Source organism: Hyperolius riggenbachi, chromosome 12 (genome assembly GCF_040937935.1).
Source record: "Hyperolius riggenbachi isolate aHypRig1 chromosome 12, aHypRig1.pri, whole genome shotgun sequence".
In the NCBI taxonomy this organism is placed as follows: Eukaryota; Metazoa; Chordata; class Amphibia; order Anura; family Hyperoliidae; genus Hyperolius; species Hyperolius riggenbachi.
The window spans coordinates 202,984,626-202,999,775 of NC_090657.1; the positions used below are offsets into that span (position 1 = coordinate 202,984,626).

At 47.1% G+C, this 15,150-nt stretch overlaps 1 protein-coding gene across 1 annotated transcript in view; it reads left to right on the plus strand.

The window, feature by feature from the left end:
- LOC137541209 (uncharacterized) overlaps positions 1-14,187 on the plus strand; it is a 39,358-nt gene extending 25,171 nt beyond the window's left edge. The window contains exons 4-7 of the mRNA XM_068262389.1: positions 3,281-3,394; positions 6,561-6,608; positions 9,801-9,936; positions 12,947-14,187. Coding sequence (XP_068118490.1) covers positions 3,281-3,394; positions 6,561-6,608; positions 9,801-9,936; positions 12,947-13,698 — 1,050 coding nt within the window. The 3' untranslated portion in view covers positions 13,699-14,187. The remainder of the gene's footprint in view (positions 1-3,280; positions 3,395-6,560; positions 6,609-9,800; positions 9,937-12,946) is intronic.
- Positions 14,188-15,150: the final 963 nt, after the last annotated feature.

Here is a 15,150-nt window from a genome sequence, read left to right on the forward strand (position 1 = left end):
ATTAGCTGCATGCTTGTTTCAGGTGTGTGATTCAGCCACTACTGCAGCCAAAAGGGATCAGGACTGCCAGGCAACTGGTATTGATTAAAAGGAAACATCCATATCCCTCTCAGTTTAGGTTCCCTTTAAAGCAGCATCAGCAGGTAGTTACCTATCCTCTATTGCCTAACAATATAACACTTTCCAAACACACACAGCTTTTGTGCAGAGTAACTATCAGAGCCAACAGATTGTTACAATAAGCAAACATCATAAGGGCTGGAGGCAGCAACACACCATGAAGTCCCAACAATTGCAGGCCTGCTGTTTGCACTGCAACATAGGTATCTTGTGCATACAGTGGTTTGACTTGAGGAGGACCTGTAGTCAGTGGCGTAGCTAAGAAGCTCTGGGCCCCAATGCAAGTTTTACAATGGGGCCCCCCAAGCACTCTATACATAACAATTGATACGGCGCACCAAAACCTGCCAATGGCAACTACAGTGTCAGAGGTGCAAGAAGGGGATGGGAAATAGCTTGTTAATGATTACCACTATTCCAAGTATCTATAGAAGTGATTATTATGAGCATAGGACCAATAGAGAGCTAATACTGTAGTTAAGGGAGGGCCCCTCTGGCCCAAGGGCCCCGATGCGGTTGCTACCTCTGCACCCCCTATTGCTACGCCCCTGCCTGTAGTGATGGCTGTGGGCTGCTTTCAAAGTGATAGCAGTGTGTTGTGGATTTGCATACAAAGCTATAGCTTTGTGCTGTCTCCTTATGTGTGCTGTGCCCTGTGTCCCCCACCAGAGCAGCACACTATATCTACTGATCCATGCAGTGGATTTGCATACAAAAATGACAGCTTTGTGCCATCTCCCGCTGTGTACTTTGTCCCCCGTTCCGGCAGAGTGGTGCGCATGGCATATTTACCAGTGACTATGCACAGGTCCGCCACCTTCCGAGTGTCCCCGCCGGCATATGTCTTACGCTCTCCAATCCACGCTGCCCGCTAGGAAACGTCTTTAATTGGTCAGACGGAGTCTCATCTCAATGACTCCCTCTAGAGAGCCATAAACTCCACATGTTTTAAAATGTAATTCCATAAGAGCCATACAATATGTTTCCAACTGGAACAGTGCGCATGCGCTGCAGAGGGCACACGTTCCTGTTGCCATGGTAATGTGTACACAGTTGATCCTCTGGGCAGCCAAAGTGTCAGAGATGTCTTCAGCTTCTCTTGGGTTTCAGCAACGTCAGCAATGTCCCCGAGAGCAAAACAGAAGAAATACCAACTAAAAGCTTTAACCAGTTCACCCCCAAGGGTTTTTACTCTAACGGACCAGAGCAATTTTCACCTGTCAGTGCTCTTCCCTTTTATTCCCTAATAATTTTATTACTACTTATTACAAGAAAATGATCTATACCTCGGTTTTTTTTCGCCAACAATTAGGCTTTCTGTGGGTAGTACATTTTGCTAAGAATTATTTTATTCTAAATGTGTTTTAATGGGAAAAATGAGAGAATAATGGAAAAAAAAAATTCTCAGTTTTCGGCCTCTATATAGTTTTAAAATTATATGTTTTCCTGTGGATAAAACACACATTTTATTTGCCCATTTGTCACGATTATTAAACCGTTTAAATTATGTCCATATCACAATCTATGGCGGCAATATATTTTGAAATATAGGTGTTATTTTTCTTTTTAGTTTTTCTTTTGTCCAGTCCATAATTACAAGCCCCTATGTAGTAAAGTAAAAGTAATTTTCCCTCATAAAACATAGATTAAAAAAGCTGAGTCCCTAAGGCAACTATTTATGTATTTTTTTTAACTGATTTTTTTGGGGGGAGGGGGGGGGGCTTTGGTAATGCAAGTTATTCATTTTAGTAGTATTGTGTAAACATGTATGTGTCTGTATGTGTAATTTTTACTTTTTGGCCACAAGATGGCGCTCGTGAACTTTCCCGTTATAGGAAGTGTTCACTTTTTTTTTTTTTTTTCCTTCATTTAAATACAATGTGGCGGCTTCCTCTTTTATGAATGGACGTAGCCGCTGATCGCGGTCACGTCCATTCATTTCAGGCATTGCGATTGGTTAGAGGACCGCTCGGTCCTCTTCCCCAATCGATCAACACGGAATCCCGATGGAAATGGCGGGAGAGGTGCGCACACGTGTGGATCGGCGGCAGGAACGTGCGACATATTAAAACATCATGTTGGCGTTAACAGGCTAAAACATGATGTTTTAATACGTTAGAATGCCGTTAAATGGTTAACAATTAGCTAGCTGACTTGGGGGTTGATTCACTTTGTAGGAGGAGATCCCCGCACTTTGGCCCAATACGCAGCCTGTCAAGTGACAGGCAGCCTATTGGGCCAATCAAAGTGCGGGGATCTCATCCTACAAAGTCACTGGACCTGACAGGGTCCAGAGTGGGACAATTGGAGCAGCCGTTCCTTTTGGGGGGAGCGCGAGTATGTTGATAGTGCATGCTACAGCAGTAGCGTGCACTACTTTGAAAATGTTACTTGTGCTGCCACACTAAGCTGTGCCGCTTGAGCAGTGTAGCTTAGTGAATCAACCCCTATTGATTTGTCTGTGAGCCAGATGTAGCCATCAAAAGAGCCACATCTGGCTCCCGAGCCATAGGTTCCCTACCCCTGGTTTAAAGAATGTAGTTAAAGGGGAACTGAAGAGAGAGGTATATGGAGGCTGTCATGTTTATTTCCTTTTAATCAATACCAGTTGCCTGGCAGCCCTGCTGGTCTATTTCTCTGCAGTAGTATCTGATTAAAACCAGAAACAAGCATGCAGCTAGTCTTGTCAGATCAGACTTATAAGTCTGAACCACTGAAACACCTGATCTGCTGCATGCTTGTTCAGGGGCTATGGCTAATAGTATTAGAGGCAGAGGATCAGCAGGGCTGCCAGGCAACTGGTATTGTCTAAAAGGAAATAAACATGACAGCCTCCATATACCTCTCTCTTCAGTTCCCCTTTAAAGTTCACGGACTACAGGAAGGGTTCATGGTCACTTCCTCTCCTATGGGCCCCTTCACACAGATCTATTACAGTATACTGCATTGCTGTTTCCTGTGGAAAAATTGGCTACATGCATTTTTCCAAACAGCGGTTTGCATTGCCATACATTTCATGAAAGGCACACCTCTTCTGAGTGGCAGCGGACCCTACATAGGGAATCTGCCAGTGGCCCAGCGCATCTGTCAGTATAGATACCACTCTGGCCTAATGTGTGACACAACTTTATTTCCTGATATCTTGTCACTTTTCCCACAGATCTCTCTCATGCAGCACATGACCAGTTCCCCCTTGATTGAAGGAAACTACAAGCTTACCACCCATCGTATCCTGAAACAAACCTTGGACCTCGTTGGCCTCCTGACTGGAGATGTGAGTCAGTCCTCTTTCTATTAATAGTATGCAGTATTCTCCCCAGGGACAGGGAAATACAGGGGCGTCACCTCTATAGGGGCAATCCAGGGCCACAAAGCTGGCTGATGGGCCTCCAAGTCTCCCCCCAATTGATAGTGCTCCCTCAGTGCCCTTGCAGAGTATGAGTGTGCTCCTCTGACACGTGATTGCTGGGTGCTGCCACACGCGCACACCCACATACGCGCACACCCACATACGCGCACACCCACATACGCGCACACCCACATACGCGCACACCCACATACGCGCACACCCACATACGCGCACACCCACATACGCGCACACCCACACACCACACCGCACGCACACCACACGCACGCACACCACACGCACGCACACCACGCACGCACACACACCACACGCACACACACCACACGCACGCACACACACCACACGCACGCACACACACCACACGCACGCACACACACGCACACACACACCACACGCACACATACACCACACGCACACCACACGCACACATACACCACACGCACACCACACGCACACCACACGCACACCACACGCACACATACACCACACGCACACCGCACACCACACGCACACACACCACACGCACACACACCACACGCACACACACCACACACACCACACGCACGCACGCACACCACACGCACGCACACCACACGCACGCACACCACACGCACGCACACCACACGCACGCACACCACACGCACGCACACACACACCGCACGCACACACACACCGCACGCACACACACACCACACGCGCACACACACACACACACACACCACACACACACACACACCACACGCACACACACACCACACGCACACACACACACACACCACACACACACACACCACACACCACACACACACCACACATGCCCACACCGCACACACCACACGCGCACCCCACACGCGCGCACACCCACACGCGCCACACGCACACACACCGCGCGCGCGCACGCACACCACGCGCACGCACACCACGCGCGCGCACGCACACCACGCACGCACACACACCGCACGCACGCACACCACGCGCGCAAGCACGCACACCGCGCACGCACGCACCGCGCACGCACACACCGCGCGCACGCACACACCGCCGGCCGACTTGCCGACTCGCGGCAATGACGGGACCCGGTACCGGCGGTACCAGCAAGTGGAGGACGGCGGCGTGGGAGCGATCCAGGCGTATGGGGCTGGAGAAAGCCCCAGGTATGTATACAAACTTCTCTTCGTCCTCTCTGGTTCCCTTTAACCTCCATGGCGGTGCATTTCTGTCTGGAATTATGAGTCAAAAGTGGTACATTGTTTTTCAAGAATTTTAGGCCTCCAATTCTTAAAGAGAACCCGAGGTGTGTTTAAAGAATGTTATCTGCATACAGAGGCTGGATCTGCCTATACAGCCCAGCCTCTGTTGCTATCCCAAACGCCCCTAAGGTCCCCCTGCACTCTGCAATCCCTCATAAATCACAGCCGTGCTGTGAGGCTGTGTTTACATCTGTAGTGTCAGTCTCGGCTGCTCCCCCGCCTCCTGCATAGCTCCGGTCCCTGCCCCCATCCCTTCCCTCCAATCAGCAGGGAGGGAAGGGATGCAGGCGGGGACCGGAGTTCTGCAGGAGGCGGGGAGAGCAGCAGACTGACACTATAGAGATAAACACAGCCAGCTCTGACAAGCTGTTTGTCAGCAGCGTGGCTGTGATTTATGAGGGATTGCAGAGTGCAGGGGGACCTTAGTGGGGTTTGGGATAGCAACAGAGGCTGGGCTGTATAGGCAGATCCAGCTTCTGTATGCAGATAATATTCGTCAAACCCACCTCGGGTTCTCTTTAAGTCATAACTCACCAAAATATGCCAGAATAAAAGCCCAGTAGACATTCTGCATATAAATAAAAGACTAGAACACAAATTTGTTGAATTAAATTTATGAATTAACTTAAAAAATTGTGAAACTGTCCAAATAAGGCAGGCAGAGAGCAGTCAAAATCCAGGCAGACGTCGGTGCAGGCGGCAACATGTATACATGTTTATACATGTACTGTAGATACACTTTTCCCTTTGCATAAAAAAAAATTAATGTCTGCTTTAAATTTAACCCCGCCCCTCTCCCCAATATCATGCTGCTATTCCGCACTGATTGGCTGCCTGGTCCCCACAACAAGAGCGGAGGTATGGGGATCCCGGCGGCCGGAGAGAACCCGCAAACAGGCAGGGACAGAGGCTGGACTCCCGCTGCACAGCGCCGACTGTGCGTGGGACTCCTAAACAATAAATAAACAATGGACTCCCCTACCCTGACCTGAGCTCGGGTTATCGCTCGCAGCTCATTTTTCCTACCCCGAGCTCAGGTCGGGGTTACCGCCAGGGAGGTTAAAGTGTTCTTGAGACAGGAGGAAAAGAGGATTTTTACTTGGGGCTTCTTCCAGCCCCCTGTAGTCTGTCAGCTCCCTCACTGTCCTCCCTGTCTGCTCAGTTGTGGACTACAGTACATGCCCAGTCATCTTCATGGTCCCATTCAAATCACCATACAAGGTAGCTACATAGAAATATTAACTTTGTAGGGGAATATGTCAAAATTATGTCAAAGTGAATTCGGAATTAACTTTAGACTGAACCTAGTTAAGTTGCATTTTGTGGAAGAAAAAAAAAAAAAAACTTTCACATGCAGGCAGAGGAACATCAAATTCAACTGGTCACTGGGGGGGGTGTAATGCCTGTGGTCCTCAAGTGGTTAAGATACCTCTGGTTTTGGTTTGAATAAAAACAATACTCAGGGATAAAAAGTAGAAGCACTGCTGCATAGCTATATCTCCTTGTAAATAAAACTGTTAACTACCTGACTTTGGAGTAAAAAATGGTCATGTGATGTATAGAAACTTAATTGTTTTACCTTTGTGAGCAGAAGTTGGGTCAGCTGGGGGGGGAAGTGCATTGTCTGTATGCTCCATTACTGCAAAGTGCAGCAACCAATAGTTGTTGCTGATAGGTCATTGCCTGTTTGGCTCATGAGCATTGTAGTTCGCAATCTGTTTCTTTGATACGCCTGTCCTTGTGCTTTCTGAAATGTGTGATGTCTTCTCATCAAGTACACCATCACTATATTACTTGTTATTTTGCTTTGTTTCTGTGCACAGAAATGGTTGCTTGCTGAGAAAGAAGAAGATTTTGAAAATGAGGCTGAGGTAAGCGATTTTGAGTAGCCATGATGCATGTTACTTAAAGGATACCCAACCCATATGGGATTCTCTAGGGTGGCTGGATGCCTGTCAGCACACTGTGGGTAGTGATCTGTGGTATCTAGCCATCAAAGGGAGTATAGATGAATGCAGAGCCAGCAAAGCAGAGAAGTTATGGCGGCCCCCAGGTTCCCCCCTCCCTGTAGTTATCCACGTTCCCTCCTCCATACAGGGTTCCCTCCCTGCAGCAATCGCGGGTCCTGTGCAGCATGAGTGAGCATTACTCACTGTGCTTCTCTTCAGTGCTGATCGCACCACCTCCGGCACATACAGCTCCTTTCTACTGTCCAGAGCACAGGGACTCGGCTTGATGACGTCCTGATGCTCTGGACAGTAGAGCAGAGCTGTACACGGTGAAGGTGGTGCAAGCGGCACTGGGAAGAGGCATGTTGCGTAATACTCACTCGTGCTGCACAGCACCAGCGATCTCTGCAGGGGGAGAGGAACCTATGCCTGGCTACCTATACTGGGGCACCTATGCCTGGCTACCTATAATGGGGCACCTATACCTGGCTACCTATACTGGGGCACCTATGCCTGGCTACCTATAATGGGGCACCTATACCTGGCTACCTATACTGGGGCCCCTATACCTGGCTACCTATACTGGGGCCCCTATACCTGGCTACCTATACTGGGGCCCCTATACCTGGCTACCTATACTGGGGCCCCTATACCTGGCTACCTATACTGGGGCCCCTATACCTGGCTACCTATACTGGGGCCCCTATACCTGGCTACCTATACTGGGGCCCCTATACCTGGCTACCTATACTGGGGCCCCTATACCTGGCTACCTATACTGGGGCCCCTATACCTGGCTACCTATACTGGGGCCCCTATACCTGGCTACCTATACTGGGGCCCCTATACCTGGCTACCTATACTGGGGCCCCTATACCTGGCTACCTATACTGGGGCCCCTATACCTGGCTACCTATAATGGGGCACCTATGCCTGGCTACCTATACTGGGGCACCTATGCCTGGCTACCTATAATGGGGCCCCTATGCCTGGCTACCTATACTGGGGCCCCTATACCTGGCTACCTATACTGTGGCCCCTATACCTGGCTACCTATACTGGGGCCCCTATACCTGGCTACCTATACTGGGGACACCTATACCTGGCTACCTATACTGGGGCACCTATGCTTGGCTACCTATACTGGGGCACCTATGCCTGGCTACCTATACTGGGGGCACCTATGCCTGGCTACCTATACTGGGGGCACCTATGCCTGGCTACCTATACTGGGGGCACCTATGCCTGGCTACCTATACTGGGGGCACCTATGCCTGGCTACCTATACTGGGGGCACCTATGCCTGGCTACCTATACTGGGGGCACCTATGCCTGGCTACCTATACTGGGGGCACCTAATCCTGGCTACCTATACTGGGGGCACCTATGCCTGCCTGCCTACCTATACTGGGGGCACCTATACTGTGGTACCTATACCTGGCTATCTATATTGGGAACACTTATACCTGGCTACCTATACTGGGTTGCTAAATAGTGCATTGCAAATAATGTTTTTGAGCACACGGGTGGGGGGCGCAATATTTACACCCTCACCTAGGAGCAATTTAGCCTAGAAACCAGGGCGGTGAGTTGAGGATTCAGAGCCATTTTGGGTACCTGGAGTTGGTTGTTTCATAAACTGAAGAGTTGGAGTCGGATGATTTTAGTACCACGTCCACAGCCTTGGTAAGTATTAGACTAAGAAGGAGTCGGAGCCATTTTGGGTACCTGGAGTCGGATGATTTTTGTACCCACTCCACAGCCCTACTAGAAGCTGCCCTAATTGGAAGCCTAGCTTGCAAAGCGCTCTTTGCAACAAGCACATGGGGGAGACATGGAGGGGTCTTGTACTTTAGTCTGCTTATACTCGCCATTGGCGGGCTGATCCCTCATCGTGTACCTCCGATAGCTTCCCCATTGTCTTCTTGCATGTCCCTCGGCGATCGGTGTTGATAATGCCAGGGTCACGCACCATCAACATCTGGCGGTAATTTATTTATTTTTTAAAATTCAATACAATAACCTATACCTGGCAGATCTGATCAAAGAGAGATCTGTTTGCTACCCATCGACTGCAGGCTGATACCCAATCGATTTCAGCATGAAATCTTTCAGGAAACTGCCTCGTGATTCTGCCCCTGGCCTCAACCCCCCCCCCCCCCCCAATGTTTTGTGTGTCTGTGCATAATGATTCTTTACTTGTCCGCTGTCCATCGTACTTCTGCATTAACGCCCAACGTGGCTACTGGCAGGTAGTGTGTGTGTGAAATTACATGTGCTATACAGGTAGATATGGGGAAGTACAGCGCAGACACTTGCAGGTAGCGTGACGGGTACAACAGCTAGTGGTTTCGCCGCTAGCGATATCGCACGCCGTTAATTGGTTGATTGTACATGCTTGTGAGGACACCAATTTTCATCTGATTCGATAATGATATGGATGGCATGTATCCTTCAGCAACTTTTCTTTTAAAGACACTAGACACAGGAGGACGTGTGCTAGTGGCACAGGAGAGCGTACTGCCAACACTCGTCATCGCAAAAGCTGCTAACGACATGCTCCCTACCACGGTAATCAGGGCAAAACTGTCCTTTGTGCGCGAGCACCCAATCTATTGATCTCAGACAGAAATCGATAGATCGGGTAACGTTTGTGTTAGCGATTTCTTGCAGACTTTTATCATAGATCCAATCTGCCATTTATTGACCGGTATAATCGTCCAGAGTATGGCCAGCTTAAACGGAGAGAATTGTTTGTTACAATGCATCTGTGCTGTGACAAGCCACTTCCTGTCAAGGTTCAGAAACTTCTTTTGCAGGGCTGTATAGATTCCAGGTACCCAGGGCTTCCTAAAATTACAGCTGGCTCCCAACTTCTATTTTCTCTAACTGTTGGTTCACCTGGCGCTTCAATATTTCTTGCTACGTACTGCAGACTGCCTTCTGAATTCTGTAATAATGTATTTACACTGGGTCTCTGGCTTGGGAAGAGGTGAAAGTTGCTTTGCTGTGAATTGCAATATCGGCTCAGAATTTCTTCTTACTAGAGTGACCTCTCCTTTGGTCTTAACCTCAGAAGCAGACAGAAGTCTGATGTGTACTTGTGTGTTGCAGATTCCAGTGAAGTGCGGTGATGTCGGAGTCTATTTTTCCCCTGACGAGTGGGACTATGTTGAAGCAAACAAGGAAAAGTATGCTGACATCATCCCTGAGGACCCTATGTTAGAGTACCAGCAGGGTTTTGCTTCAGGTAATCTGTGAATCAGGCTTGACAGTTGGTGGTTTTATTTTTGACTGTAGAAAACATGCTGTACAGAGATGTAATTCTTGGTTTCACAGACCGCTAGCCAGTCTGCATCAGCCATGATCCCATCCAGCTTTCATTACTAGTTTACCCTTTTCTAGATCAGGGCTTTTCAACCTTTTCATTAATTGTATCATCTTTATCGCCTGAAAATTTTCAAGTACCACTAATGTGCCTGCACAGTAGATTGGGCCCGACCGGGTTCCGCTGTTTACGTTGAGTGGAGAGCCGCTACTGCGCATACGTGCACGCCAAGAAGGAGATCTTTAGGGGGTCCCAGTGCTGGATCCCCTCTACTGAGGAGAAAGGGGGAAGCCTCTATGATCCAGAGGCTCCCCTCTCCCAAGGGAAGTACCCCCCCAGGAGCACTTTTTCTCTTACAGGTACACTTTAAGAAAAGTGTGTGTGTGTGTGTGTAAGTAAAGGGTTAAAATTAGTACAGATTGCATTAGTAGCGAGCGAGGGGGGAGCTGAACTTTGTTGAGGGCCAGGACAAGCAGCAGACAGGCAATTAATTGGCAAGCAAACCTGACTTAACACCTGGGCAACAGGAAAGTACCACTGGTGGTACACGTACCACGGGTTGAAAAGCCCTATTCTAGATGATTGAGCTTTGGATGCATACTTTGCATGCACATTCCCCTCATGCTCCGTAGTCTGTCTGCTCCGTGCTCTTTTTGTACAGTCCCGTGTCGCACCCAACCCGTCTGATACCCTTTCCTTATCCACGGTTAGCCTGTATGCTAGTTCCTAACTAACCTAGCATATATTACAGCAAAGTGGCAGACTGAACGAGAAGAGCACCGAGCAGATCTGTTTACTAGAAAAGTAAATAGAACAGGAAGTGGCTGCAGTGTTTAGCAGATGAAGAGTGGAGAAGTACAGCAGTAACAGAGTTGAATTAGAATGGAGCTTTTTCACAGTTGCTGCCATTAAAGTGTAACTGTTGGGCATACAATGAAAAATCAATTCTTTATTTTTATCTGGTAAACAAGTAATAAGGATGCTAACCAGGCAATCCAAAAGGTAAAAATCACTATTCCTTTGTTGATAAATGATCACTCCCCAGTTTACCTGACTCTTACTTTGCCGCACAAAGGAAGTTGCAGGGCATGCTGGGTTGTCTTTTTTTTTTTTTTTTTCTTCCTTCTTCTTCCTTACTTTCCTGTCAGACTTACCTAATGCAGCCTGATTGGCTGAAGCCTCTTTCCCTCCTGTTTTCCCATTTCACACCGCTGTTACTCTGGCCAATATTTTTCATGCTGAGACAATGCACTTTGTTTTGCAGAGCTGAGTGGGAGAGCCTAAAGACTGGCAGGAGGGCGGGTATTGCATACACAATCAGGCAGAGGAGTGTAAGGGAGGAAATTACATCAGGATTCGCTTCAAGATAGACACAGTTAAAATGGAGTACAGGTAGAAGCAGGTAGAAAGGCAGTTGGCACTGCAGCAGTATGTAGTCAGCATGGAAGGGGATTAGGCAGGTAGAACACAACTCACCCACAGTGTTGCAACTTGCGTGCTCTGATCCAAGGGAAGTACATACATGGAAGAAGGAGCAGGAATGATCGGCACTGCAATGTACATTTATTCTTCAAAAAGTGAGGCACAGTTCGAATGCATAAATACAAAACAGTAGTGCAGCATACATGGCCATACCGGTGCTCAGAGGTGTGATGGTGACAGTGGGTGCTGGGCACTGCTCGCCTGCCGGCCGTTTTGCGCTTTATCGTGCTTCTACGGAGGCTCCGTAGAAGCGTGATATAGTAATCAAAAAATTATTTTTTAAGATATTACACATTTTTATTTTATGTTTAAATCCACTATTTAAGTTTTAAATGTTTTATTGTTTTTTGCTCAATGACCCATTCATTGAAGTATGCCAGGGCTAAAATCTATAAACTATTGACCCTTTTTATGTTTTCTGCTTACAGAAGCCATTGTCTGCTAGGAAAGTGTTTTATAGTTGGAATTTCTTATCAGTGAGGATCACACTGTAGTCACTTCCTTTCTGAGTCTGGACTGAGTCTGCCACTTACATACCTGATATTTAACTCTTTCAGGCAGAGAAAGAAAAAAAGGAACACAGCATAGTTATTTGTGTGCTAGGCACTGTACATACCCATGTCTATCTCATCATGTCACGTCACCTCGGGTATCCTTTAAACAAAACAGGATCTTCTTCCTGACCAAAAAAATAAAATAAGATTAAAATCTCCACCCTCATAGCAGCAGTAGCTGGTAAAACAACTTACAGATTGGTGAATACTTCCCACCATTTAGTAAATATAAACTGCAGATTTGCTTCATTGACTCTGAACAAGTACAAATGTGATTTTCTTGTTATGATCCAATTCTTTTCTAAATACGTCCCCGTTAACAAATGAGATGGGGACTGTAGGTTTGTTCTTATCCTGAATTTGTACATTAGTCGAAACACTGTGCTACTCCTGTCCCCTGTGACTCTGGTGTCTCCCTCTAAATCACCTCTGTCCCCTCTGACTTTTCTGTGCCTTCAGTTTCCCCTTCTGCCTCCAAAATATTCCTCTGGGCCACCTCTGTGTTCCTGTGTCTTTTCTGTGCCTCCAGAGTCACCATCTGTACCACATCTTCCCCCTGTGCCTCCTCAGATCCTTCTGTGCTACCTCAGTGACTCCTTACATCCTATCCCCATTGCTTCCTTACATCCCCCCATGCCTCCTTACATACCCCTGAGCTGCTCCATGGCTCCTTCTGTGCCTCCTTTCCATCCCCATGTCCTCTACTCACCTCTGACAATGTCCCACTTCACTCCAGGAAGGCTCTCCGTGGTCCTGGCATGGACGTCCACCACGGAAGTGATGTCATTACAATGGGTTGCAGCATTTGTTGAATGTTCGTAATTCAGGGACTGTCTGTATGACTTTCTAGCACTGGCTCTGACTGAATGTGTTCCTCTCCCTCTTTCCCTCCCCAGAGGAAGAATCTGCTAGTGAGGATGAAGGAAAACCTTCTTCTCGTGAGAATTCCCCGGAGTGGAAGCCTACCTTTGACCACAGTGACTACAGTGATTCTGAACTGTCAGGTGGTGAAGCAGGAGATTCGGACTCCTCCTATAAACAGAAACCCGAAGACTCTTTTGAGGGCGATCCTGACGTAAGGATCGAGTACGGCGAGGATGGAAAGCCAACAGCTTACTGGTGCTTGAAATGTGAGACATCCTGTAAAGACCGATGGTCCTTCCAAGGCCATGTGAAATCACAGAGGCATGTGAACTACCGCGCTGATGAGGAGGAGGTCACCTGCGAGGACTGTGAAAAAGTCTTCAGCGCCAGATCTGCACTGATTAAGCATCGGGCTGAAAGCCATGCAAGTAAGCGCTATGCTTGCGACATCTGTGGCCTGCAGTATGAATACATCTCTCAGTTCGTCATCCACCAGAGAGCGCACACTGGGGAAAAGCCCTTTGAGTGTGACCAGTGTGGGAAGAGGTTTGGCCACAAGTGCACCCTGTTGGTCCACCACAGGAGACACATCAAGGGGAAGACTATAAAGTGCAGCAAGTGTGACAAGCTTTTTGACACCAAGTCCTCGCTAAGCAGGCATATGAGAAGTCATGTCCCAAAGAACATTTTAAAATGCCCTGTATGCAAGAGGAAGTTTGAAAAGGAATCCTTCTTCATAAGACATAAGTTAAAGCATGAGAAAAGGGCAAAAAAATACAGATAGGAAGCCTTCCTATGAGCATAGCAAGAGTGATTGCACCACTTAGAGGAGGCTAGATTTACTTTCATACGGACACATTGGCCTCAATTCACTAAGCTTATCTCCTGTCAACTCTCCTGAGCTGTTTCTACAGTTATCACCATGGTGATAGCTGTAGAAACAGCTCAGAAGAGTTATTAAAGACAGGAGATAAGCTTAGTGAATTGAGGCCATTGTCTATTCTTATTGCATCTTGTGTCAGTCAGTCTTTAAGTGGAGCAACAGTCACCACATGCACTGTCTCAAATGAGTACTCTGTACTTATTGTGGCACAATATATGCAGCATCGCAATTGTAATTTCAGTATTGGAGCCAAAGACCTTCATTTTATCTTACATGAGCTGCGGTCACATGGTTATGCCTTAGGGCCTGCTTCCGTGTCTCTATAGAATGTTTTCTTTTCACTTTCCTTGACCTGAGTTCTCATGTTTGTGCCTACACGTCAAGATCTTGTTAGAGAGCTTCATCCTGTGTTAATACCGGCTTTCTTTGCCAGCATATATTCAATAAGGCAGCTTCCTTTAGTGCCTGTTTTCACTACACAGAAAAACGGACTCTAATGAATGCCTATGGGAAATCTGCATCAGAAAAAAACGCCTTTTGTGGAAACAGGCCCATAGACATTCATTGGAGTCAGTTTTTCTGCATCCAGAATCCGCGTGTAGTGGAAACAGGCCCTAAAGGAAGCTGCCTTCTCAAATATATGCTGGAAAAGAAAGCCTGTATTAACAGAGGATGAAGCTCTCTACCAAGTTGCATCTTGACGTGTAGACACACACATGAAAACTCAGGTCAAGGAAAATGAAAAAAAAACATTTTAAAGAGACACTGAAGCAGAAAAAAAAAATTATGATATAATGAATTGGTTGAGTAGTACGGATAATTACTAGAAAACTAGTAGCAAAGAAAATATTCTCATATTTTTATTTTCAATTATATAGTTTTTTTTTATAACCTTGCATCATTCTCTAATATTGGCAGTTTACACACTACTCAGCATTCTAAATAATTTTACAGAACAGGCTAGTGAACTTTTGAACTGACCTCTGCAGAGAACAAAACGACACAGCAACTTACACTTGAGATAACAAGCTTCAGAAGACAAAGCTCTCTGCGACTTTAAAAGTCATGGATCTCAATGGCTTTTTTGCATAAGATAACGAGTTTCTTGTACTCTTCCTGTACTGGAAACAATATTAGACTTATGTCTCTGCTCATGTTTTATTTCTTAGCTGTACTACACATACAAATCATTATACCATAATTTTTTTTCTTTACTTCAGTGTCTCTTTAAAGTAAAACTGAAGCCACCCTGGGGGGGAAAAAAGGAAAATACTCACCTATGGAGAGGAAAGGCTGTGGATGCTACAGAGACGGTCCTCACTCCATGCCCAGGTTCACCGCTGTCCCAGAGGG